The sequence below is a fragment of the Amblyomma mixtum genome, chromosome 2, assembly GCF_055824585.1.
Source record: "Amblyomma mixtum isolate Tamu chromosome 2, ASM5582458v1, whole genome shotgun sequence".
In the NCBI taxonomy this organism is placed as follows: Eukaryota; Metazoa; Arthropoda; class Arachnida; order Ixodida; family Ixodidae; genus Amblyomma; species Amblyomma mixtum.
Genome location: NC_143013.1, coordinates 251,747,372 through 251,772,456, shown reverse-complemented (window position 1 = coordinate 251,772,456; position 25,085 = coordinate 251,747,372). Strand labels below are relative to the sequence as shown.

General features: G+C 52.6%; 1 protein-coding gene across 2 annotated transcripts in view; it reads left to right on the top strand.

Moving 5' to 3' along the window:
- The window catches only part of LOC149363523 (uncharacterized), a 481,039-nt gene that overhangs the window by 377,499 nt on the left and 78,455 nt on the right, over positions 1-25,085 (top strand). For both annotated transcript variants that reach the window (XM_089573521.1, XM_089573520.1), the window contains exon 5: positions 8,097-8,550. In XM_089573521.1, the coding sequence (XP_089429647.1) occupies positions 8,097-8,550 (454 nt within the window). The remainder of the gene's footprint in view (positions 1-8,096; positions 8,551-25,085) is intronic.

The window sequence follows — 25,085 nt, the reverse complement described above, 5'->3', positions numbered from 1 at the left end:
GGCATTACTGCTCGTGGAAATGTGCTCGTAGAGCGTAGACTGTTCGCGGGCGCTGCAAACGGAGCAGGCTGTGTGTTCGAATTTCGAGGCGTCGTGGGTAGCAGTGGTGTCGGTCATTTGGGCATGCTCACTTCGTGTAGGCTCATTCATGACTGATAACAATGAAACCGCAGAAGAGACGATGATTACCCGTTATCTGCATTCGTGCATACACAGCCAACGAGGGTATACGTAGAATATGCAGACGGGATCAGCGTTGTGGTATCTGAAACTAAAGTATTGAAGTCGGGCAGTTAGTTTGTTTGTGAAACATTTTCCGTTGACAAGAATCCCGGGGAGTAATCCTTACACGAGTCGTGCGCGGCGTTGTACTGTGAGCTCACGTGGAACACTTAGTACTAAGCCCAGTCCCTTTCATCTTACAACTGTCCTATCCCTCGCACTTCGTCGTAAGACACGCACAAAACTTACACACTAACCAGCCAATAGAATTCGCTCTTCGCGACCTTATAGCTTCACGCCAAACTCAGACATCAAGTCGGTATCTTTGCGAGCACATCTGCCTTCGTGTGGTCTCTTTTTCTTTTCATTCTCTAAACCGAGCACTGTACGGAGAAAACCACTCCTCCTTGATTCGCGAGATAAGAGGGAAGGGGTCGCAAGGCGGCCTACAAGCTCACGGAGTCATGAATGAACGCGTAAATGCCCGACGACGCCAACTGCGCTTTTATTCAATGAATCTACACACGCGTGTGTACGTAGAGCACAAGCGCATACTACGTCGCCACTGGGAACGGAAGTCCCGGGTCGCGCTCTGCGACAAGAAGAAAAAAAAAGATCAAAAGACAGAAGCAGAAGCGCCTAGCGCGAGAGAAAGAGAAGTGAAAAGGAAACGAAAAAGAGCGAGAGATGAAAGCGGCGAAGGGAGTGGGAAGGGAAAGCAGTGCGTGGCGTCGTCTCCGTAAAGAGCGCGTAATGTTTTCGTGCGCGGTGGCGCGCGCATCAGCTGCCGTGATGAAGGACTGCTTTAGCGAAGGCGCGTGGGGAGGCGGGCTGCTGTGCGATGCGCAGGCGGGGGGCGTGACGGGCGACAATTTTTTGACACATGACCTCGCGCTTCCTTCCGCTGCGTCGCTCTCATCCTCTACTTTCCTCTCCTCTCAACACGCGTGTGGCGTATGGCCTCCCCCCCTCCCCCCCCCCCCCCCCCCCCCCTGCCCACATCCCCCTCCTGCCCACATCCCCCTCTTCATGTACACACGGTGCCTGCGTGCAGTAAGCAAGTTGCGTCTTCCGCTCGTTTCTACAAATCGGTGCAGGCAGGCAGTGCTTATATGCGAATCAACAACGGAAACGAAGCGATAGAGGGAAGGGGGATGAGCTCTTGATAATAGTGGAGTAATAAGCAATAAAACGCGCACTGCTTTACCACATGCGGGAAGAGTAATAGTTGATTGCGCAAAAATCAGCTGGACCCCGCGAAGAGGACGTGCAACTCTTGGGACACATTGCTCGGACTTTTCCAAATACTAGCAAACATCCTGTAGAATGCGGCCTCAGATGCTAGCTGAACGATGTTCTATAACTCTCATGCATGTGATACCAGTTCGTGAACGCCTTATGCATTAGTTTTAGCGTCACTGTCTATCGGAACTGCCAAGCTGATGGGCGCTAGACAGAAACAAATTCATGATGGGCACGAAACGTACAGGGTCATATCTCAAATTGTGCTGAAGTCTCTTGCAGAAAGAAACAGGGTGAAACATGCATCGCAATAATAGTGAGATCTGACATCCAGTCTATTGTCGATCTTAAATGAGGCTTCTGATGCAAAACACAGTCATGGACGAAGGCTTGCGGGAGGCAGGCTCACGGAAAAAAATATATGTATTTCGAAGTGGTCAGGCAAAGCAGGCCAGTGAAAAGCACACAGAAACTTTAGATGGAAAGGGGGGGGGGGGGGGGGGGGGACATGCGCCGTGTTCTATCCACTGAGTGGCTTACGAGGCAATGGTGAAATATAATTCTTTCCGCAAATCCGCATCCGGGAAATTTTTTTCTATCACTGCGTACATCGAGGGTTGCTTACGAGGCGGACAGCTGGCGTTAAAACCTCTTTTGGAAGAGTCGTTATGACATGCAAAAAAAGACCGTCTGGAACCTGGAATAACTAAGTGTCAACGAACCACCTTATTGCAAGGCACGTTAGGACAAGTAGGAACATGCTGCCACCGTCAGAAACAAAATGGGTTAACTGGTGAAACAGGGTAGCTCGTCGAAAACACCAGGAGAAATGGGCAGAGAAAGAGAGCTAACGACACGAGGTCGTCAAATAATCAAGTCACTAAGAAAGGAAAAGCCTGGTGCTAATACGAAGGCCGCTGTGCACGCATCCCCCAAAAACAAGTAGACAAATGGAGGTCTTGGTGTGGGCGGAAGTGCGAGGTAAAAAAGCCACAGGGTTGCAACAACGTAGTGAGGTGTCATGACAAGAAACAATTCAGCGCTCCTCCCTGGAGGGAAGGGGGACTCCCCCGCCGCATTTAATTGTACTCCGCGACGTCGTCGCAGAAAACCACACAAGCTTTCCTGGCAAGGACGCACGCGCTGGGGAGAGGGCAAGAAAAAAAGTGGCGGTCTATAGTGCGGCGGAAATGAGCCGACCCTGCAGAGCGTTTGTATACGCTCCAGTGCGGTGGCGGAGTACATGCGTGGGCCCACGGTGGTTTCGTTGCCCGGTAGCGACGGCGAGCTGGTGCAATTATGCGCCAAGAACGCTGAGCTTACGGATACTACCTGTACGTGCGCTTCAAGTGTATACGAGTATAACTTAGGGAAACCCCTCTGCTTCCCCCAACCTCTACACCAAGCTGGCTTCCTCTTTCCGGCGGATGCTGGCCCTTCTCGGAGCTGCCACCGTGATCAGGACGCTTGGGCAACTGCAGTGCGAAGAACTGTGTGTACTCTATGCGTGCGTACACTTCCCGCATTAAGACTTAAGTCGGGGGAAAAAAAGAAGTCTTTAGAGCGTAGAGTGCGGAGACCTGACTTCCGTGCGCGGCAGCTGATTGACTGACAGCGGAGCGCGTCGACCTTCCGCCGCTGCGGGAAGTGTCGTCGACAGCTTCCTTCGAGAAAGGGAGCGTGCATTATACGCGTGCAAAAGCGCTGTGGGGATTCTCGAAAATTGCTTTCGGAAGTGGCGGTCCTGCAGCGAGTACGGACCTGGCTTTTTGATATTTCTCGTTGGTTGCCGCTCTGAGCTGTTTGTGGAAAACAAGCGGATGAGGGACGACTCTTTAAAATGCGTTTAAGGTTTCTTTGAGCGGTCATCGTCGCTTTAGGAGGGGGCGGGGAAGGTAATTGGCTGCCCTCGTGGGCGGAAAGGCAGGTCGTGTACCTGCGTGTGAGGATCTCTTTGGGGGCTTCCTCTTGAGCGGTCACATGCACGCAGTCAGTGGAGGCGTGAGCGATCGTTGACTCCACTCTTCGGAGGCGTTCGACCTCGCTCCCGCTTGAAGGTTGTTTGCCGCATCCCTATTGGTCGCTTCTTGGGGTGACTTCAGTTTTTGTGGACCATCGCACTGGGATATAGCTTAGAAACCGTATTGCAGTCGTTCTCAGGCTGGTCAATATCATGAAAGCCATGACAGAATGGCATCCGATTCGTGAATAATTTATGGGCCATATGCATTTCTTGGAGAACCATGTAACTTCCAAGAGCAGTGGAAACCTTACGCAATCATTTTTTTAAATGCTGCAGCAGTATTAGTGCAATCGCCAGAAGGATGCACCATCCTAATAGCCCATAGGCGCTACATACATGCTTGCATACACGAACTGTCCGCTTTGAGTGAGAATCCGGAAAACTGCGCTGACGTGTCAGGCTGGCTGCTCTGTGTAAGTAGATCCGTAACGAAGCTTTGATAGATTCAGTAAGTTGTGGATAGCCGTTATAGCCCAGAGCAGACACTCTGGTTATGTGCAAAGCTGAAATTGGCACACAGGTATAGGCAGACATGAATTTTCCTCTATTGAGAATCATAGGTAAATAGACAAGAACACAACAACGCATTGTTACAATAACAATTGTTGCAAGAGAATTCAAGCGCTGTGATAGGTGGCATTGAAAGAAAAGGGCTCGAGGTATAGGGCGTCACCGCAGGTAAGAGAAAGGTCCACTATGGTGGAAAAGAAAGCAAATGCCTTTAGAAAAGTTTGCCTGCATAATTGCTGGTTACGTGGTTGTCGTAATTACGAATACAGTCCAAAGTTGACTGAGCTATAGATTTATCACTATCAAACATTGAATTCAAATTTCTGAGCCTCCTCTCCTTCATATCAGACCTCTGTGGCAATTAACAGCGGGATTTGTGGAGGTCCGCGGTGCCGACCCCATAATGAAGGACGGTTCATGCAAACATTACTGTCTATTTTGAAGAGCTGTCTGAAAAATCCCATTATCTGTAGATAGGCAGTTAAGATTTTAACGATTTGCGCTTGATGATGCAGATCGTTATCGCCACTACTGGATGTGGGTGTGTCCGGTCAGTCGGGATAACGAACGGTACGTTAGCCAGGCTTCCGCCCCTGCATGGTTCGAAGTTAAATGCAAAGTCCGCTTTATTTTGCCTTTATAGCAATCAGAATTAATCGTGTCGCGCTTCGTACAAAACTACGTACGCATCGAATCCCTTGGAGATGCTATATGCTTGAAGAAATAAACACACGCAGTTTTGCGCTGGACAAGACGAGCTGTTAGCTGCAAAGCACAGCCCGCTATCCCTGCAAGATTTATACATTCGTGTTCCATTAATAAACACTGTTACCATGCTCCAAGCAGGCGCATGCTTTATTTTGTCCCTTTCTTATCTCCGATCATAGGAGATAAGCCGCGTAGCGCCTCCATCTTCTCGCCTTAACGTTGTTCGACTTACTCGATCCTTCCGCGGCACACAATGGCGAACTCACGACTATCGTGCCTGCCTTATTAGCCCCAACACGGCCGACCAGGATTCGAACGTTAATCTGCCGAGATTCGATAGATGCGCTATACACATCACACCACCGGTTTTATTGTTTTCGCACACACTGCATAACACGGGCGCTTCGTTAGCTCACAGGCGTGAGCCATTTTTGACGAGCAGTTGTAGTTCGTGACCAATCGATGCCGTGAGCATCGGATTACTTCGTCCCTGAAGCGGTCGTCCTTCTTTTACTGTGCGCGTGAGAATTCGAATCTGTAGCACGAGTTAGCGAGCTGGCCCAGCCAGTGCGTAAGCCTGCCGTGTGCATCTATACACCCGGCAACGGTGCCGTAATCGAACTACCGCCGGCGCCTGCCTACCTCTTTATTACGCGGGAGCTTCTTCAACAATTAACCTGCACCGTCATGAGGTTCCCTCTATACTGTCTAGTGTATGACTTATCTCTAAGCCGATGCTGTTGCTCTGTGCTGCGTAGTACGCGTTCCAAAATTAGCCTCTTCATGGTCATGCTATAGGATGAGGAGGCATAAGGGCGTGCTCTCGTCAAATGGGTGTAATGACTATGTATAACAATAACGGGTTATCACAATAACGGGGTACCATCAATAAAAACGTAAATCACTGCACGAGCAGTCGTATCTTCATTCGTAATGCAATTAACATTCAATGTTTCCTTTATTTCCCGGCCTTCATTTTATTGTGTGTGCTTCCTTAAACTTCAGTTTTCTCGCACACTGGGAAGGTTCTGTTCTGTCCGAGATAATGTGCCATGGCTTATCCCTCTAAAGGGCTACAAATCCTCCCAAAAAGCACCCTGAGGCTTTCACCTCCCTTGTTCACTTTGTGATTATCGAGAACTATCTGCCCGACCTCGCTCTACCACGGGCTCCGAAAAACGCGTTAGTTTAAGGCATAATTAACTAGCTTGTGGGCCGATGGTCAACTCGTGCTCTCCGGAAATCACGCACCTTTGGTGCTGGAAACGTTTCTAGAGGCGATCAACAACAACCTCTATAAGTCCACTCCATTATCGCGCCCTGTACAAGGCATGTGAACAATGGCGCTGTTTTTCCATTGCTGTTTGGATTACGGGACTGTTTTATAGCTATTTCGTTTACGTAGCTAATTTGGTAAAATAGTCGTGTCTGCATCCCCCCCCCCCCCCCCCTCCCCCGCAATCCTTCTTATTGGTACCCGACTCGCTCACCGTGGTGGCTCAATGGCTATGGAATTCTGCTGCTGAACACCGGGTAATAGGATCGAATCAGCACCGGCGGCATTTCGATGGGGCGCAGTGCAAAAATCTCCTCTTTACTGTGCAGCGCTAGTGCATATTAGAGAAACCCAGGCGGCCGAAAATTAATCCAGGGTCCTACACTATATTGCGTCTCTTACTTATTCCAAGACCTCCTTCACCCCTGCTCTCGCGGCGCGGTTCATATGTCCACCCTGAAAGAAATAGTCACTGCTTTTATCCCTATTTGACAGTACCTTGTTGGTCTTCAATTGAAAATTGTGCTTGAGGAAAGGAAATGTCCAGTAACTGTCTCACTTATCTGTGGACTCCTCGACAATGATATGACGGAAGAGAGGAAGGAGGGAGTGAAAGAAGGAAGAGAGAACGGGTGCCGTAGTGGAGTGCTCTCGATAAGTTTCTGTCACCTGGGATTGGTGTCTTGCCAGGTGCTCTGTAGTGTTTTCGGCGTACATGTATATCTTGCACTGATGTTCTCGTGTGCCTCATGCAACTAGTATATTGCGTGTTTTCCCGCTCAGCATGTCATTTTGTGTGTGTGTGTCTGCTTGTTCCACTTCTGTGGAGCGGAACGTTTTCCTTGAACACCTTCTCTTTCATGAGTAGCGAATGTTTGAGAAACCCTTCAGATTTCTAAACGGTGGACTCATTAGTTCATAATCCCACACTGCGAAATTTCTTGCAGTTGATTCTTGCTAGCGTACACGGGTCGCAGGCTACCCGGCGTCCTAAGGACCCCACATTCTGCAAAATAGAGGACGACGAAGGAGGAGGCAGAGCGCGTCATCTGCGCCAAAATAACGCCATAATCAGACACAATGGTCGGTGGCGCGCAGAAGAAGAGGTGCTTCCTTCCCCCCTTTGAATTCATTTTCCCCGCGCCACGCGGACGGGGCGAACCGAAGGAGCGCGCGCGCCCATGCTCTCGCGGTGGCGCCCCTCGCGGCGGCAGCAGCAGCGGCGGGAGCCGCAAAAGCGAACAGGTGAAGATGCTATCGGGCCGAGAAGGAGACGGCGGCGGGAGCGATTCCTTCTTCCCTGACGCCTATCTGGCGGCGCTCAACGCAAAGCCACGCCTTCTTGCGCAGGGCCGGCAGCTCGGCCGGCGCGGCGGCAGCCCCGATAAGCGACGCAAACACAAAAGGCGGGGGATGGCGCGAGCGAGGAGCGGTCAAGGAAGCGAACCCAAAACCGAAACTCCTCCCCTGCTCCTCCGTCGCGCCTCTCTTCGGTGGGGGCCTCCTCCTCTTCCTCCTCCGCCGGCCGAGGAGAAGCGATCGCCTCCTCTTGCTCTTCATCGCGTGCGCCCCGCTCGCACGCAAATCTTTTCCTTCCCCACATCCTCGGGACTGCACCTCAGCGGCGGCGACGGCGACTAACGCCCGCTTGGCCCCCCAGATGGAGCGACCTGTGCATTTTGTTCTCAGCCGGGCGCATGCGTGAGGCGCTTTCAGCTGCAGCGCCGCCGCCACCGTCGCCCTCTCTCTCTCTATCTTTCTCTCGACCTTCCCGACTCGCAAAGCGTAGCCTCCGGTCCGCCACGCAGAGAAAACGCGCCGATCACGACGCGCGCTTCGCGCACACCGGCCCGCTCCGCGCGCGTCAGTCCTCCGTTCAGTGGTTCCGCGCGCTTCTGTTTCAGTTTCGGTTTGTCGTGCGCGCGCGCGTTCGTCCGCTGCTGTGTGTCCTGCTGGTCGCCGATTGACGGCGTTGGAAGGACGCTGCCTCCTCCTGGTCCTCTCGCCGTTTCGTGCTTCCCGAATGTGTGATCGTTGGCGTGCCCTCCGCTGCTGTGCCGCTTGTGGTGGCTGTGCTCCGTGTCGCTCACCGGTGTATGGCTAACTTCTCCACAGACAAACCGGCGGCGGCGAGCAGCGGCGCGACGAGCAACGGTGGTGTCGTGGGTGTCGGTCCGGCCGGCGTGACGACGGCGAGCCGACGCAAGCGGTCGTCGGCTGCGTCGCAGCTACTCCCGGTCAACGGGACGGCGCTGCTGACGCATCCGGCCAGCGACATCAAGGTGGAGAGGCTGTCTCCCGAATCGGACACGGCGTCGCCGCAGTCCTCGCCGTCGCCCGCCCGGGTGTTCCCGCCCGGGCTGGGCTTCGTGCTTGGCCTGCGGCCGGGCCTCGTGCCGGGACACCCGTTCCCGCCGGGCGTGATCGCGGCCGCCGCGGCGCAGGCGGCCGTCGACAGGCAGACGCTGGCCGCGCCGGCGCTGAAGCAGGTGGAGATGATGACGAGGAACTACTCGGACTTCATGAGGTCGCTCGCCGCCAAGTACAACAACCCGACCGGACAGGACGGGTGAGTGAATCTCCTTCTCTGTCTTCTCTTGTCGTTGCTGTTCTCCTCGTTCGCGTTTTGCCCGTGGGTGGTATCCATCTCTACCCGCGGCACATCTAGGAGTTTTCGTCTTCATCGGCGCCTCTGAATACCACGAACCTTCTATCTACCGTACTGAGTTCAAAGCTATTGGTACGATTTGTTTAGTACATCTACGGCCGGTTATTCTTTGCTCTTGAAATACACCCAGCCAGAACATGCGCCCTACCCCGAAGGAACATCGCGGCCGAGCTGCTGAGTACATCAGATCCGAGTAAAGACGGCCTGTATGCCAGCAAAGCCGCCTGGTGCTCTTTTTTTGAATTTAAACAGTTTCATGCAGTAAAACACTGCAGTTACTCTGGACGGAAATCCTCCGCTGCTCATTGAGGCCTGTGCAAAGTGTTCCTCTGCTTCCGCCCTATCTAGAGCAGCGAAAACTGTCTCGGGCAGCAAACAGGCAAATCCCGTCTGGAAGTCCGTGCGTCGATTCTTCTATACTCGAGCCAGGCATGCCGGTACGTGCTCTGACTCGTGCGGAAGAATAAACGCGATTCGAATCCGCTCAGAAAAGAAGCGCAGTGGAGAATTTAACGATAACATGTTTGTACATGTCTTACTTGGGTCACTTTCTGTCATATAAGTTTTGCTCGCTGCCAGGATTGTGAAAAGGCATAAGATATCTTTTCCTGCTTTCCAACCTAATCTGGAGACACCTCAAGAAAGCATGGTTTTGGTTTTATGGAGCTTAACGTCCCAGAGCAACTCAGGCTATGAGGGACGCCCTAGTGAAGGGATCCGGAAATTTCGACCACCTGTGGTTCTTTAACGTGCACTGACATCGCACAGTACACGGGCCTCTATAGAATTTCGTTTCCATCGAAATTCGACCTCCGCGGCAGGGATCGAACCCGCATCTTTCGGGTCAGCAGCCGAGTACCGTAACCACTGAGCCATCGCGAGTTGGTCGCCCTTCATTGTAAATATTTAATGGTGCCAAAAAACGCATGTACACAAGAGACTACAACGGGACAGAGCGCCTGGAAATGACACACCCCACTGCTTTACAAATATAGCCTATATAAGAAAACTTCTCGTTGGGCGAGTTTGTGGCCGTTCATTGTAAATATTTCAAGGCACAAAAAATACGCACACACAAAAGAAGACAACGGACAGAGCCCAACGTTGCCTTCTCTTGTGTGTGTGTGGGGGGGGGGGGGGGGGCGGAAGGGGTGCCTGTAAATATTTGAAGGCGCCTCGTTGACGCTGTATAGGCTGGCAGTATTTCAACCGGTCTAAATTTATATTTTTAGTCGCTGCGCAAAACAACTTGTCCGTCTCTTTTTTACTCTCACTGAAAGAGTACTGGAAGTAGCCACGACCTCTGAATCAGTTTTGCTTTAAATCGTATAGTTCGTCTTCCTGCAACCTGTTTTCGACTGAAGCTGAATGCCCTTCGTTGACTTGACAGGTTCAGCTACGAGTATCTATCTCTCAGCCGACCTCTTACTGTGGCATTATGCTCCCTGTCATCGTAGACAGATTGACAGATTTACTAAGATAAAAGGTCCCACGTACTCGCAGCGTCGACTTTACAACTCCCGCACTGTCTGCCCTTGCTAGAAGGTCTGAAACTTGACGCGATGCGCCATTTAGAAAGCCATTTAATGGCAAAAGCCAACGGATAGCATCACATATTTCAGTAGGTTAGCGGCTGCAGACTGTTGGCGTAGCATCATAAGGCGACGATGTAACGGAAGCAGAGTGCAGGGTGTTGCAAGGAATCACACCATACGCGGAGCGAACGACAGGGCAGCGTAAGAAGTGAGGGCATATATGACAACAAGGTTGGAGGTTATAAGTTCGCAAGTGAATAGGCAGCAGATGTTCTCGTCCGACGGTCTGTCTTTGGCGCGAATTAAATTGAATTTCATAGTTGCGATTTACGTTGCTTTAATAACAAAGGTCATCATGCGCAAACGCAATGCCTTTCTTTTTTTTGCGACAGCGTGCCTTGTGGCATTAGTCATTATTTACACATGTAGATACACGCCGAATTCCCGAAGGAAGTCCAGCAATACTCGGTGGTGAGACCCAAATATCCGGTCATCTACATCAGCGGGTCGACCTGGGAGCAATCGCATCGGGGCAGTTGTTTATGTTGAGTGGCATGTAAAGAAGGGCATGGTCCAGAGCGGGTGTCTAGTGTCCGCCTCGCAGACAGGAGTGAGGCAGAAGGGTCAGGAGTCACCGAAGGGGGCATGGTACTGTGCCGGCCACGACAAGATTACAGCTGGGGTGAGGGCGACACCGAACTTGCGAAGCAAGATCTCTCTCCAGCGTGCAAAATCAATGGCTTCTGAATCCCACAGCATCGCCGGCTTAATCAAAACGCCTTCAAAGCACAATGCGTGAATCTGGGTTCGTTCGATCGTCATGGGCAACCCGCAATGAATGTAATTTAGACAGCCAGCAATTAGATACTGTAAAGAATTTTTGACTAACATTACTCAATCACTGTCCTGCATTTAGAATTTGCCCAGATGCGTTTTGCGCAACCTATAGCGAGGAGTCTTGAGGCAAATTCCCCCCATATCGTTCGTAGACGCATGCATCAATAACATCGCTCCTTGCAGCAGAGAACAGAGCTTACCTCACAGAGAGTGCCGTACCTTTATGGGAAGGCCGTTTGGGGGTGTCATGGGCAGGCTTAGTTTTTCTCGCACGTGAATTTGCTTTTCCAGCAGTCGTCAGTTTTGCGCCAGGTCACAATATGCATTGTCGTCACGACTGGTAAAGGAATGCCAGAAAAAAAAAAGCATGTTTAACACGAAGACTTTATTGTTTTCACGTTCAAACCCCTTCCCAGCGTGATGTGCTTGCGGTACCATAATTCAAAACAGTGTCCCGACGAGTTCGAAATAAAGACACTGTGCTACTATAGGCGTTCAGTAATCCTTTTCCTTCGGCTCTATGCATCTATTTTTTTGCTTTCGTTGGCCTCCAGAATTCTCGTTATGCCTCAAGTAAGGTTACACTGAACTGGTAAGGAACATCAACAACAAAAAACAAACGCTCTGGCACTGCAAGGCGTGATTAGACGCCGTCTCCCTCTGCAAACAATTCGCTCTCGGAGCAAAAGAGGTCGGATAGCCTCGGGCTTTTATTATAGCAGCAGCAATATGGCGACCGGTCAATACAGCCACCCACACACACGCACGCGCAGCTGCAGCAGCACTCGGCGACGCTGACCCAACAGTCGGACTGAGCACTCTTTCTCTCTCTCTCTGTCTCTCCCCACGCTCGCCTGCGAGATAGACACGCTTCACGCGCTGTCCTTTACAAAAACCGCGCGCGGCAGCTTCGGCGGCGGCCGCTCGCAGTCATCGAGCGGCGCCGTCTGTGCGTGCTCGGTCGGGCGCCCAAATGCGATAAGCGACGCTGACTGCGGCACGGACAGTCGCGAAAGCCGAGATGCCGAATCCATCCACGCGAGGAAAAAGCCCCCTCCCCCAACCTCTCAACACACATACATAAGCGTGCCAGCGCCCGTAACGCACAGAGGCGCCTTATATTTAGAGTGGCGCCACAGTACAAAAAAACAAAGGCGTCGATCGCGTGGACAGTCCGTACCTGCCGGCGGGCATCCAAAGGAGGAAGAGGAGTAGGGAAAGAAAAGGGGGAGAGTATAGCATTCGAGCCACGGGCCACGGACGACCGCCGTGCTACCGTGGCGCAGCGCCGCTTCCTTTCTTTTCCCCTTCTCCGCAGTCGCGGGGACAAACTGAACGTCTCCTCAGGCTGCCCCCGCCAATCCATAAAATTCGCATTCGCTTTCTCTCTCGCCTGAGGCGCCCGCCGTGTCTTTGCTTTGGCTGGCTCGCTGCTGCGGCGACGAACAACGCCGAGCAGATGCGGCGTGCCTTCCTTTCGTGTGCCCCCCCGTTCTCCACACTACCGCCCACTGCAGGCGCAAAAATCGATCCGAATGAGCTCTTTCTTTCCGAGATGCCGTTCGTTTTGCTGCTCCTGTCTGTCGTTCATTTTGGTTTTTCCTTTCTGCGAGCCGTGCGCGAACCCACATGTATACCTCTAAGGCAGCCGGCTTCAGCGCGGTGTATTTCCTTTTATCGTTCACTTTTCTCTCTCTCTCAGTCTTGCGTGAGAGTCCCTTCGCTTTCACCCACCATTCTGGCCGCGGCTCGCGCCCTGTGTCCCGAGCGTGCGCGTCTCGACCGGCGTGCTGCATCGCGCATCTAGCCTTTCCTTTCGCATGCGCCCCCACCTCGTTTTCGCTTTCGAATGCGTCCGCTTTTTTTATTGTCATTATTCCATCTTGTTCCTCCGCGTAAGTGCTCCTCCGTGCTGCTGCTGCTTCTGCAGCGACGGCAGCGCGAATATGCAATTGCCTCGCGGGTGCGATGCTTTCTGTCGTGCTTTGCGTGCAGGCGTATAGGAGAAGGGCAGCAGTTCGATCGCCCCTGCCCGTTTATATATAATGCTGCATGGCGTTTTTGTTCCAAATTATACGAGGAGGTGGCGGCGCGGGGACGAAGGAAGGGCTTTGTGACGTGCGTTTACCCTCCTCACGTTTGCTTTGCCTCAGATGGCCTCGCACTTTTTTTGCGTGGGTGTACGGGCGTGCATTGCTGGAGAAATTTTCGCTTTGCGCCGCCTTTCTTCATCGAGCGCGGTGTTCTAACGGCTGAATGCTCGTTTCTTTTCGTCTTTGAATGCCATCCATTTCTTTTCTTAGCTGCGTTGCTTCGGTTTCTTTGCAGCATGGCTGGTTGGAATTTGACGTGTACCCCCCCCCCCCCCCCCCCCTCCCTCCTTTTTCTTCGTCATTGGAACAGAAAACGACGCTTGCGGTATAATGCAAAAAGGCTGTATATTCTTTTTCGAAATTTTGAAAATATTGATTCTGGTGTTAGGATTGTATTCCTTCGCCTAGCGTACTTGCCTACCCATCGACGTTTTTTCTCCTGAACTCTCAGTTGGTCTCTGAAACGGCAGAATACTGCACGTACTAGGCTTCTCATATAAGGCAGCCGTAAGCAATTTCGCGAACAGTTCTTTCGTTCACGTGGATTTTAGAGCCAACCTACAGCATATCCACGAGCGCTCCAGACGCTGGCTTCTAGCGTGTTTGCTTTATAAGCTGTAGCCGCGCCCTTGCATTCCAAGCGCCCTTATTAACGCCTCCCATTTTCTAAATGGCTGTCGAACATATTTTTACGTGCGGAAGCATCATGGGGGACTATAAGGCATGCGGGGCTTTCATAATTTATTTCGTCCACCCATCACTCGCATCGAGCCATAAGAATTTCTCCTCCTTTGCAATATTCGAACTCGTGCACAGCAGCTAAAGTTTATGCGTTGCCACTGTGAATGAACCACGGCGGCAGGTAGCTTTTCTTAGACTCCGCGCCTTTCTTAGGGTCTCTATTGTTACCCGCACCGTTTCCTTTTTTTTTTTTTTTCAATGACTCAGCCTTACCAAGGTCTCAGTCTGACTATACACTTTGTTTTAAGGGTCTACCTTTTTTCTGAAATGACGCAGCGCTTGCGCGTTTGTCCCTGCACTCAATACTCTCGCCTATGACGTTTGCGGAGCTGTCGCAATAAGAACACAAAGGAGGAATAAAAAACTAAATCAAGACATCCAAGCACGGAAGCAGGGACATTGAATTACGCCACCCACGGCATAGCGTGCACGGAAAGAGGACTTTCGCGTCTCGCGCAAACACGCTCAAAATTGCATACACACAGCAGCCAGCGCCTCCAGCGCCCCGTCGCGTGCTTCTCGCAATTACCTGGGGTCTGTGGCATTACTCCTTATGCGGCGTCGAGAGCTCGCGCGCATGGCACTCGGATGAGTGGGACAGCATTGTTTGACAATAACGACCGCGGGTCGAGCACGCCTTTGGTATGTTCCGGCTTGCTTGCGCGTGTTGACGCATCGTTTGTCAGCTAGCTTGCTGCTTCATTTCTAGACGTTCCGCAGAATCGTATGCGGGTACATGCTGCAAGTTTTGCGCAAAAGTGGTCGACCGCGACGAAACGGAGGTTAACTGGACGGAGAAAAGCGAAGGAGGTGCGAATAGACCACGAATAACGAATGGCCTTTACGCCATATAGCCCAAAGGCCATTCATGATCGCTTCGTGCACACCTGTTCTATACTTTGGTCAGTGGATACGACTGTTTTCAAGCCTCTCGCAGGCACTGCAATCGCGTTCGCAGCGACGTTCTATTAAATCTGAAATCACACGACCTATAACCTGTGGGTCAACGATACGTCTCAGTCGCTGTTCATGTAAGCGCGTCCGTTAAATGCTACGAAGATGGCCCTTAGTGGGTTACAACCTTGGAATGAACCTTAAAGAAGAATAGACAGCTAATTGTGGTGGCATGTTTTCTTCTCTACAATGATGCGGAATACACTACTGTGCATGAATCACCATGTGGTATTCGCCTACGACTGCTAAAGAATTCATAATCGGATTTTTGTCATGCTGTTTCGGTTTCGGTTTCAACAGCCGTGCCGTGGCTGTTACATTAAAGTGTGGTTTTATGTCACGTGAGGCATGTAAAAGTGTCGATGTAATCGATGCTTCATCGTTTTAGTTCACTACAGTGCTGAAGCTAGCCTTCCTCAATAGCCGGAATGACAAAAAATGTAGGAGCAGCGATTATACTTTAGTTTTTTTAATGCCTCACATGACCTATAACCACACTTTGACGTCACAGTCATCGTTCGGCCGTTGAAACCGAAACAGCACGAGAAAGAAATTCGATAATGAATCAACTAGCGGCGGTAGGGGAATACTACGTGGTAATCCGTGTATAATACGCCTTATGCGTCAATACAAAGCAAGAAAACGCGCACCTGAAACTTAGGTGTCTATACTCCTTTAATATATTCAGAGTAAACGTGGCGCTCAGAATGCAATTCGTCATCATTTGTGATCCCTGCGTTCTCGGTCGCGCCGTGAGAAACCTACGCGTGCCTGCAGGTGATGCTTGTAGAGGAGCTATACTAGTCGATCGCATATGGGTCTCTCTCGCCGCCGCAGAACGATTCCCCGGGTTGCGCGTCAGCGGCCGTTCCATCAGCAGGATCCGTTCGGAGAAGGGAGTCGAGGCTTCGAGGTATGAGGCAACGCGCACATCTATAAGTACAACAACCGCAGGGCCGCAGAGGAGGCGGCCGTGGGGGAGGGGGGGGGAGGCAATGACAGGGCCCGAGCGTTTCGATTTGCGTTACCAATGGCAACGCAAAACGGGATAAAAGAGAGACGCCTCCTCCTCCCCCTCTACCTCCCAATCCTCCTCCTCTTCTCTTCTGGGTCTCGTCATAGCTCTTCTCCTGGCCGCGCATACAGGCACCCACTCGTTCAGCTCGCAGAGAGCGCACAAGGCGGCGACGACAATGCGTTTGTTTACTGGCGCCGATGGCTCGCGGTGCATGAGTTATGCTGACGTCACGGTCCCGTATCGATCTCTGGCACGCGCCCGACCTTACGGCCGCCGCCATCCGTCCTCGCAATGCGGGAAAAAGGCATATCTTCTTTGCTCTCCTCGTATTCGGGTCTCCCTCTCCATGGCGGGGCTCTGTCCCCGGTGTTCTGCATGCGGCTTCTGCGCTGACGCCATATAGCATAGAAAGCACTTTTTTCAGCGCAGTATAGACGAGACACGGACGGGGAGATGTGGACTGTGAATTCAAAAAGTTTTCTGCGGGGAAAACGCGCCCTTTGAAGGCAAATGCGCATGCAGTGGGTAAAAAAAAAAAAAGCTAATATAACGACATTTATTCGCACAACCTAATGCAGTTTCACCTCGTGTTAACGAAGTTTAAGGCGCCCGGGAATTACTTCGTTATAGCCGTATTTTCGTTATAGTCCGTGTTGACAGAGCTTCCAAGGGGAATGGTCATCTCTTCGTTATATCCATTATTTCGTTATAAACCGTTTTGTTATAACGAGGTCCGACTATATACACACGCCAGTCCGCTTGCATATTCTGCACCTCTGCTAAACTCTAACCAAGCAGCCATCACTTGTGAATACTGCAGGATGGGCGTTTAGCCTCAGTCACAAGCCTCCTCTTTCCTTTCAACTGACGGATCCGTTTCGCGCGTGAGGCAGCATTTTGAACAGGGAAAAATACAGTGGCAGATAGTAGTGGAAGAACATTTACGCTGTTCTCGGTGTGAAACTTCGAGGTTTCGGATTTCTGTAGGAACTCGCACGCTTACCTGGAGGCATGTGGGGTGCTTCTGGCATTCGTAGGTTTCTTCCGGTACCACTGTGCCACGTCGGTGGTACGTACAGGGTAATTAGGTATGAGCCGTCCGTAGTTTGTCACGCTGTGTCTTCTTAGTGCTTTTCCGATACCTGTGTTGTCTTATGTCACGATTTCTTATTATTTGCGCCTCAACACCACCAGATGCGTAGATCTCGTTCTTTTTCTTACCGAAGTGTCTTGACTGTATACCCTAGTTGGATTGAGTATGGTCGTTAGCGTTTGGAATGTGGGTTTGGGGTTTGGGAGTGAAATTCCACGGAGCTATGATTCTTTAGGACATCTCCAGCATTCTGCAGCAAGTTAAGCATCTTCTCAAATTCTCGTACGCGAACCTGTGATCAAATCTGCAACCTCAGTCCCCTTTATATGCGTATCTCCAGCTACTGCAAGTGTCAACGTATATCCTAACATACAGTTTTCTATACAAGCCGCCCCAGCCTCTTCATAAACACGCAAAAAAAAAAAGAAGGCACAACAAGAGCTACGCATGCACATTGTGCGCAACCATATGGACGCGAACGCACGGTACGGCGGACAGCTCGACACCGCCGGTCGCCGCTCATCTCTGTTTTGTACCCAGGGCACATAAGAGCCACCGACGGCGACGGATAATGCCCAATTAGTCCTCAGTAAAACAAAACGAAGAAGAGTAAAGGATGAAGACGCCCGGACACTTAGTGAGTCGGGTCTCTCCTCCCCTGGCGGTTAGGCTTCGCCCTCGGAGGTCGCATGTTTTTAGCCGGCGGTGGTGAGAAGCGGGGGTCGCGCCATGTCATCCATTGTTCTTCTTTCGCCCGGGGGTCGCGCGGCGGGGTCGCTGTCTCGGCTTATGTAGCCTTGGCCTCCTGCCGTGAACCCGCGGTTGTTGCGGTGCGGGTCAGAGAGGATGGGGTCGGCCTCGCTCTGACTTGGAGATGAGACGCTCGCCCGGGCGGCGCGCGCACCCGCGAGCCTCATTGCAAACGCTATGGCGCTGCCGTTGCGTGACCTCTGCTGCTGAACGGCCTGCGGAATGACGTCGCCTCTCCGGTGGTGTTGTACGCATGTACGTACCGTTTCGACGCGACTAAACGGCGTATGTTGCTTCGAAGGCGACGTTCGCGACGCGTCTTTCGCAATGAGCCCTGGTGGACGTCTGTGTTTCTTCCCGCGCTTTTCCTACACGCTAAACACGAACGCGCCTATATGGGAGTAAAAAGGCTGTGCTTAGCGCATTCCCTCTTAATACGAACCCGGCTATATGGGAGTAAAAAGGAGAAAACTGTCCTCTTGCGCATTCCCTTGGAGTGCGGTAGAGGACGCTCTCAACGGCAATTCATTTGACCGTTCGCAACTGAGGAACAGTTAGCTGTGTTACACAGTAGCGCTAACTGCCGCTGAGATCTCAAATGGTAGTTTATGTTCGACTGAGGTTGGGACCGCATTTGAACGGGTCATCCGAGAAGATGGCGGTCAACGGACCCGCCGAGTAGGCGGCATTTCCGATTGCCATATAGCCTCAGATATCTGGAAAGGTTTTGTAGCGAAAGCTACCTTGGCCACGAACTTGCGATTTCGCCGTGGCGGTGCTCCGAGGAGGCACAGAGACTGACCTTGTGCCGTTGCCTAGCAACCGCCACAGTTGGCGGACGTCGCGCGCTCGCCGCGCCATCTGGCATGACGTCACACCGCACGCCTCGCCGCAGATAAGCCGCCGCCGTTTGGTATGACGTCACACCGCTTGCCTCGTCGTTGCGCTCGCCTTAGCTTTCGCTACGTATATCCTGGCATAGCCGAGCTAAGCCACTGCCATTTTTTTTTTCTCCCGGCTAGTTCAGGTCCCAGCTTACAAATTTCATTTATCGAATGAGGGCAAACACGCGAGCCCGCGAAGCGCTATCAGATAAAAAAAAAATGAACGGCTTGGAGCAGGTGGGAGCGGCTTCCTGAGCCCACGAAACGAGCGCCAGTTACAACTCCAGAGAAGCGACATCTATACTGCCCTGCGTAATATATGGTTTTATCTGGACAAATACGGTACACGCGGCGCACTGCCTGCCCTCCTCCTCTCCTATCTTCTTTCGGTATTCTCATCTCGAAGTCTGGAGCGGTATATACAGAGAGCATCGTCTCGCACGCCGCTCCTCTAAAACAAAGGAACTGAAAAAGAGTGCCGCCCTTACCACTGCTCCATATTCCGCTTCTTCTTCGTTCCTGCTTCGTGGTCTTTTCTACTGCGCGTGCGCGCGCGCGCCCTCTGTCTTTTTGATGCAAAACGACCCCTGAACACGTGTGCACGCGTTGAGCGCGCGACCTTTATGCCGACCTCGTCGTCATTTCAAATGCTCACCGCCGTTCCGTTGCGTCACTCGGCCACCTCGAAACCCGGAGGACTAATCTTCATTCTTTCTCGCAGGCATTTTCGCACTGACTCGAATGCGAGGCCGCAACTGCGCGCGCGGTCGGCCTGCGTGTGTGTTCAGTGCGCTGCGCGTTGAAGGATCTGCTGTCACCACTCGGCTCGCCTTGAAAGAGCGCTCCGGTAACCTGTCGCCGAAAATTGCTAGAGCTGCGCCAGGGGCTGTTGTGGGGGGTAGGTTGAGAAGGGGGGGGGGGGGGTCAGTCAGTTCGGCCAGCTTTGCGCTTGGCTTGCGGCTGAAGGGCACGGTGTGACGACGCGAGTAGTGACCTACTCCGCTGCTGAGCGCGCTCGGGTCTCTTGACGCCAACCCTATATCGCTTTCGACAGGTGGGTGAGCTGGCCACATTGCACTGAGCAATCTTCCCTCTCTCCATCTAAACGCCTTTATATATATATTTTTTAGCTAGAGGTAAGTTGAGCAGGAGGTTTTGTGGCTATAGAACGCTCGCCAAGGTGCCTCTCAATCTTTTGTTCGAGCCCTCTGTGGGGCAGGTGGGAACTGCCTAAAGGAGCCAAGTAAAATGTATGGTTTTTTGATGGAGCTGAGCACAGCAGCTTTTTATATACCCATCCAAACTACAGCCTTCAAGTCAACTCCATTGCCGTTCTTTGGAGATCACGAACGGTTGCCCCAGAGCGCGGTACTTTCCGAAAGGATACAGCCCCGATATGGGACACGTTAAAAGAGCTCGCTCGATCTCTGCCATCTGTCTCAGTTTCTCGGCGAAGGCGACGTGTTATAATGCCCATCTTGATTCCGCGACTTCGCCCCGATACGGGACACACCAGACGTGCTCGCTCGAGGCCATACCTCTCTCTCTCTCTTTCTTTCTGCCCGCTAAATTGTGGAAGCCCCCAGCAGTTACTCTCTCGGGCGGTGGTGACTTAACCGTTCGTACAGAGCATGTCTAATGAGTCAGCCGATAAGAACCATCTGACAGGGATCCCCAAAGCCCCGCGGTGCCATTCGAATAAATTGCGCAGGCGTTCCATTGTCACGTCTCGATCGAGTTTTTTAGCACTCTTGTCGCTCTGCCCCCCCCCCCCCCCCCCCCTCCCCCCTCCCTCTCCTCCTTTCGCTTTCTTTCTTTTGTTTCGTGCCTCGCTATCTCCGACAGCTGCGTGAACGGCAGCTGCGATTTCGGCGAGGCTGCCCGCTCCGCACCAAGTGGCGGGGAAAGCCCAGGCTTTTGCCAAAGCCTTGGCGAGAGGGCGACGTACACGCATGCGCCGTTGCGCGTGCATGCGACGCACGCCTCGCGCGCGAATTCCTCCGCGTGCAGACATTGAATCCTGGTGGCCGTCCTTGGAAACCATCTGTTCCAGGGCAGCGGAGGAGAGGTGAGAGAAAGAAGGAGAGAGAGGACGGAGAAAGAGGCGCACTGTTTTTCCCTGAAGCGAATACAAAGTGGTCGCTAGCTCGCCGCTGGCAATGGGGGTTCGGCATCGACAGCTGTTTCAACCCGTTGGCCACCGTCGCTGCCGTGCTTCTCCGGTGTGGTGATGCGATCCGGATCGAAGCGGCGCGTACGGGACCGGCCAAGTTCTTAGAGTTCAAGGTGTTCTGTCGCAGCTTGCGGCGTAGGGGCCGCGCGAAATCTTGGTGACCGGCATTCACGTCGCTGATAGGTGCGAACTTGAGGAGATTCTAAATTTTGATAGTACATACTATTACACCTATGCGTGCGCCTCAAAAGAACCTTCAGAAGTTTGATCAGCCATCAGGCCTCCTTTGCCGCGCTTCATTTTCAAGCCATATCCGTCGATGGAGTAGTAGTGCAGTCTGGGGAGCCTTGAGGCTTAAGGTGTCGTATTCGCCACGCATATTCGTGCATATGGTAAGGTCGGGTTAAGAGGAGAGGTCCTTTGGTCACACAGACTCTTCGACTGTTGCATAAGGTACGCGCGTCGTCATCATAGTCATCTGTGCACACTACCATGAACTTGCCCAGACTATAGCTCATTTTGTTACCCCCCCCCCCCCCCTCCCACACACACACTCAATCATGCGAACATCCACACGCATTCATGCAGTTTTTCTCTTTACTTCTGACGTATGTTCTGCGCCACTGGCCTAAGTTAGTCCGCAAACCTTGTCTTCCGAGGGTGAATCGGAATTGCGTCCAACGCTTGCGTGACGGCGCCGCCGCAGATGGCGCTGACTTCTGCCCGAGTCGCCGCGGCGTGGCGCTGAGCACGCTAGAGCACGCACACCATGCGCGCGCTCTGGTGGCCGCGGCGTCGTCGCCGTGTGTGTTTTTAGGGGCGAACCGTTGCTCACTGCTCCGTGCATTACTCACGCAGTCGTGAGCGTGAACGACGCATTTTTAGCCGTTGCCGGTCGCGCGTGCGCGGAACGGTGCGAGGAATCACTGCCCTCTGGCGGAAACAACGGCGCGGGAAAAAAAAAATAAAAATAGGGAGGAAAGAAAAAAGTAGTCCAAGCAGTAATGGCCGGTCAGGTTCCGGTTCGGCAGCGCACGGCTGCACGACACGCAACGCACTTTCAGTCAGCTCTCGACTGCATAGCGTACGGCAGCTGTCCACATGCGTGGCGCGGCCAGACTTGGCGTTTCCGTGTGCTTTATATCGGGGTGGGGATTCTGGCATTTTACTTCCCTTCGCGTGCGGCTCCTGCGTTTGTTTGCTGCAGCTGTGTTGTTGTGTGCCTCGGCCGAAGTCGATTGTGAGAATCGGAGCGGGTGAACGATCTCGTTGTTCGAGTATGCGCGCGCACGCACACGCTGAGGTTCATTAAAGTGCTCCGGTTGTAATCTCTGTGCCGTGCTCCTTATCTAACGTTTGTTTCTATTTCACTGAAGCCGTCCATCAGCTGCGATCTTTTGTCATCCGCCCCGCTGTCTCTGTCGGTCCACGTGATAACGAGTGCTATAAGTGATTAGCAGTTTCAACAAATCACGGTACGCTCCCTTATGTGTTCCCAGCTTGCGGTATTTCGTCTTCATGATATTTGCAGTTTACGTGGAGCGTTCTTGAAAGGAGCCGTTTTTCATACTGGCTCGGTATTGGGTCTTCCATTTTGTGAAAACTCCGGGATGGCTCGGTCACGAGCTCCACTTAACTTGGCTCACACTGACACTTGTAACGACTGTGGGGTCACACATCGTAAGAACATTCGCAGCGGGACACTCCAGGCGCGCTCAATCGGCGCTGATTAATTTGAGCTGGTTTAACCTATTAGTGGCATTAGTATGCATTTCAGTTATATTTGCCGCTAAGGGCGCCATCTGGGATTCTCTTGACGCACTACCCTAGACAAGGCTTCACCGCATGCAGGAATTCATTGGCGATGTTAGTGCATGGGCAGCGTTAGGGCTCAAAACCTGGAGTTATTATGCTTCCCTGGTTTTGATAAATTTAAATCTGCACAAGGTAACGGCTTGGATGGTGAATTTGCTTCGGCGAATAACACCCTGATAATGCCTCCGTCACCTGGGATCTTCCTCGGCGCCGTACAATCGTGGCGATTAGTGCTTCAAGGCTGAGTTTATTCTCCTTCTAACGAAGCTTCAAAAGCGAAAATAAAGGTTTAATCACAGCTTGTACTCTAAATCCGAAGTCGTTCTCCGAGATTTCGCTAAATTTTCTTTCTACTGCATAGCGTGCATTAGTAGTGCACCCTCGGTCAAGAGTGTCCTGGTTGCAGAATCTGAGGCTGAGTGCTAACTAACGCTACTTAAAGAAGACCCAGGAGCACAGAGATAGACAGAGAACCTACCGTATAGCTGGGACCCTTGCCGAAGCCCTGAAGCTCCAAATTGGGTGAGCTTGAGGATCCTTTTCACCTTTCCGGGCCACTGACGCTCCACTGCTGCCGTAAGTGGCTGACTATACTTGCTCAACAGCAAAACCGTATGGCTGGATACTTTCAAGTCAGGCTGTACGTCAGAAACATCGGTCCTTAAGGTTAACTTCACACCATCGTGTCAGTTCGCTTTATTTCCGCAGGTATAGGCTCCTCCTCGCATAGTTGATGAGCTGATCGCTCGGTCCTGCTCCTTCTCCCAATTCGTGACGGGCTTCCGTGCAGCGCTCTTTTTCGACCGATGCAAGAACGAGCGCTCGCAGCCTGTTATATACACGCACGGGACACCCAAGGCGAACGCGCGCTCTTCCATCTCCCGCTAAGACAGACGCATTATATCGCCGATCGGCCGCGCGCTTCGAGGGTGCGCGCATTACGTATATACGCGGCAAGAAACAAAACTAGCGCAAGGTTACGCGAAGGCCGAAATTGATCTCATCAACCGTGACACTTCGAGGGAGGTCCGCGCACTCACGCTCGGCGCCGAGATAAACCAGCTCGGCTCGGGCGAAACAACGGCCGGCGTGTATACTCTTCTGCCGGCGAGATTGGCAGTGCGAGAGAAAGAAGAATAAAAAAAGAAGAAGAAGAATGATGCGAAGAGCAGGGTGAAAGTTGAACGAGCTCGTAATGCATGCAAGCGGGCTGGGGGCCGAACCAGAGGTGCCGCGGGAGAGCGGCCTCTGTTATGTGCCAGGGGGGAGTGGTGCGTGTGTTGGGCAAGTAACGATGAAGCGAAGGATGAAGAGAAAGAAAGAAAAGAAATGGGATGGCAGAGGGCAAGAATTCAAAAGAAAGAAAGAAGAGAATAGAGGAAGACTGCGCGGGTACACGAGATGAACCCCACGGTGCCAACCGAGCTTTCACCGCTCCCGCACTTTGTGCCTTCGACCGCGGTGCTCTCTCCTGAGGCCGGCCCGGGGGTCAAGGCCTGCCTCTGCGGAGACGAGATCCCGGAGACGACGCTTTGGCCTTTCACGGGTGGGGGCTTCTTCGCAGCCGCGCCATGCAGCGTCTCGGTCAGCTTTAGCCAGCCAGCTAGCCGGGGGCAAGCCAAGCACACCCTCGTGTACGTAGTATGCGCTCGCGCGCCGAGCCCCGCTTCTTCTAATTGGCTCTGCCGCTGGTCTCCGCGGGTCAGAGCAGGGTGCGCCACGTGTAGCGTACATATATACATCTCTCCACTGCCCGGGCCTCGCCTCTTGTTCTTGGGACGTTCCTTGTGCTTCTCATTCTCGAAGCAGAGAGCGCAACGTGTGTGTGTGCTGCGGGCAGGGTCACACCCACGATGCTCGGCGGGTGCTGGCCAGAGAGCCTGCTGAAAGAAGAGGGGCAGCTGCTGCCTCGCCGCGGTGGTGGTGTGGCGTGCGAGCAGCTGTCTCGGGTACTACTACCTCGCGCGGGGAATGCTTTCTGTGCGCGCGTATTCGCGCGCCGACCCGTCGTTCCCTCCTTCCGACCGATGGAGCTTGCATAACTTTTCTTCTGGGCCGCCTTCTTTCTTGGTAGGACGAGCGAGCTGCTTTCTTCTCTTCTCTCACTCGCCTCATGTTGCGCCTCAATGAAACCTTCGGGAGGTAGAAGAGATTCGAAGAGAGAGAGATGAGGAGAGAAAGAGAACAAGAGAGATTAGTTTTTTCGCTGACAGCGCTGCTTTGTCTCGCCGGGTTGTATGGCCCCCCTGCCGCTTGTGGCGCGTTAACGAGAGAACACTGTGCACACAGACTGCCTATACGTATATGACCGGAGGAAAAGCCTGCTTCATCCGGCTGTGCCGCTGGAGGACGGAGGGCTGTTTGCGGGCCGTGTACGAAATAGTGCAAAGATTCTCTCGTAGCCAGACTCTCGTAGCCAGATTCTCTCGTAGCCAGCTTGATAAAGAAGATGAAGTTTTCGCTCTTTTTTTTTTTTTGATTCTTAAAGGAATGCTCTTCAGGTTCGCATTCACGTTTCTCACCTTCTGTCGTCTGGTCTTTCG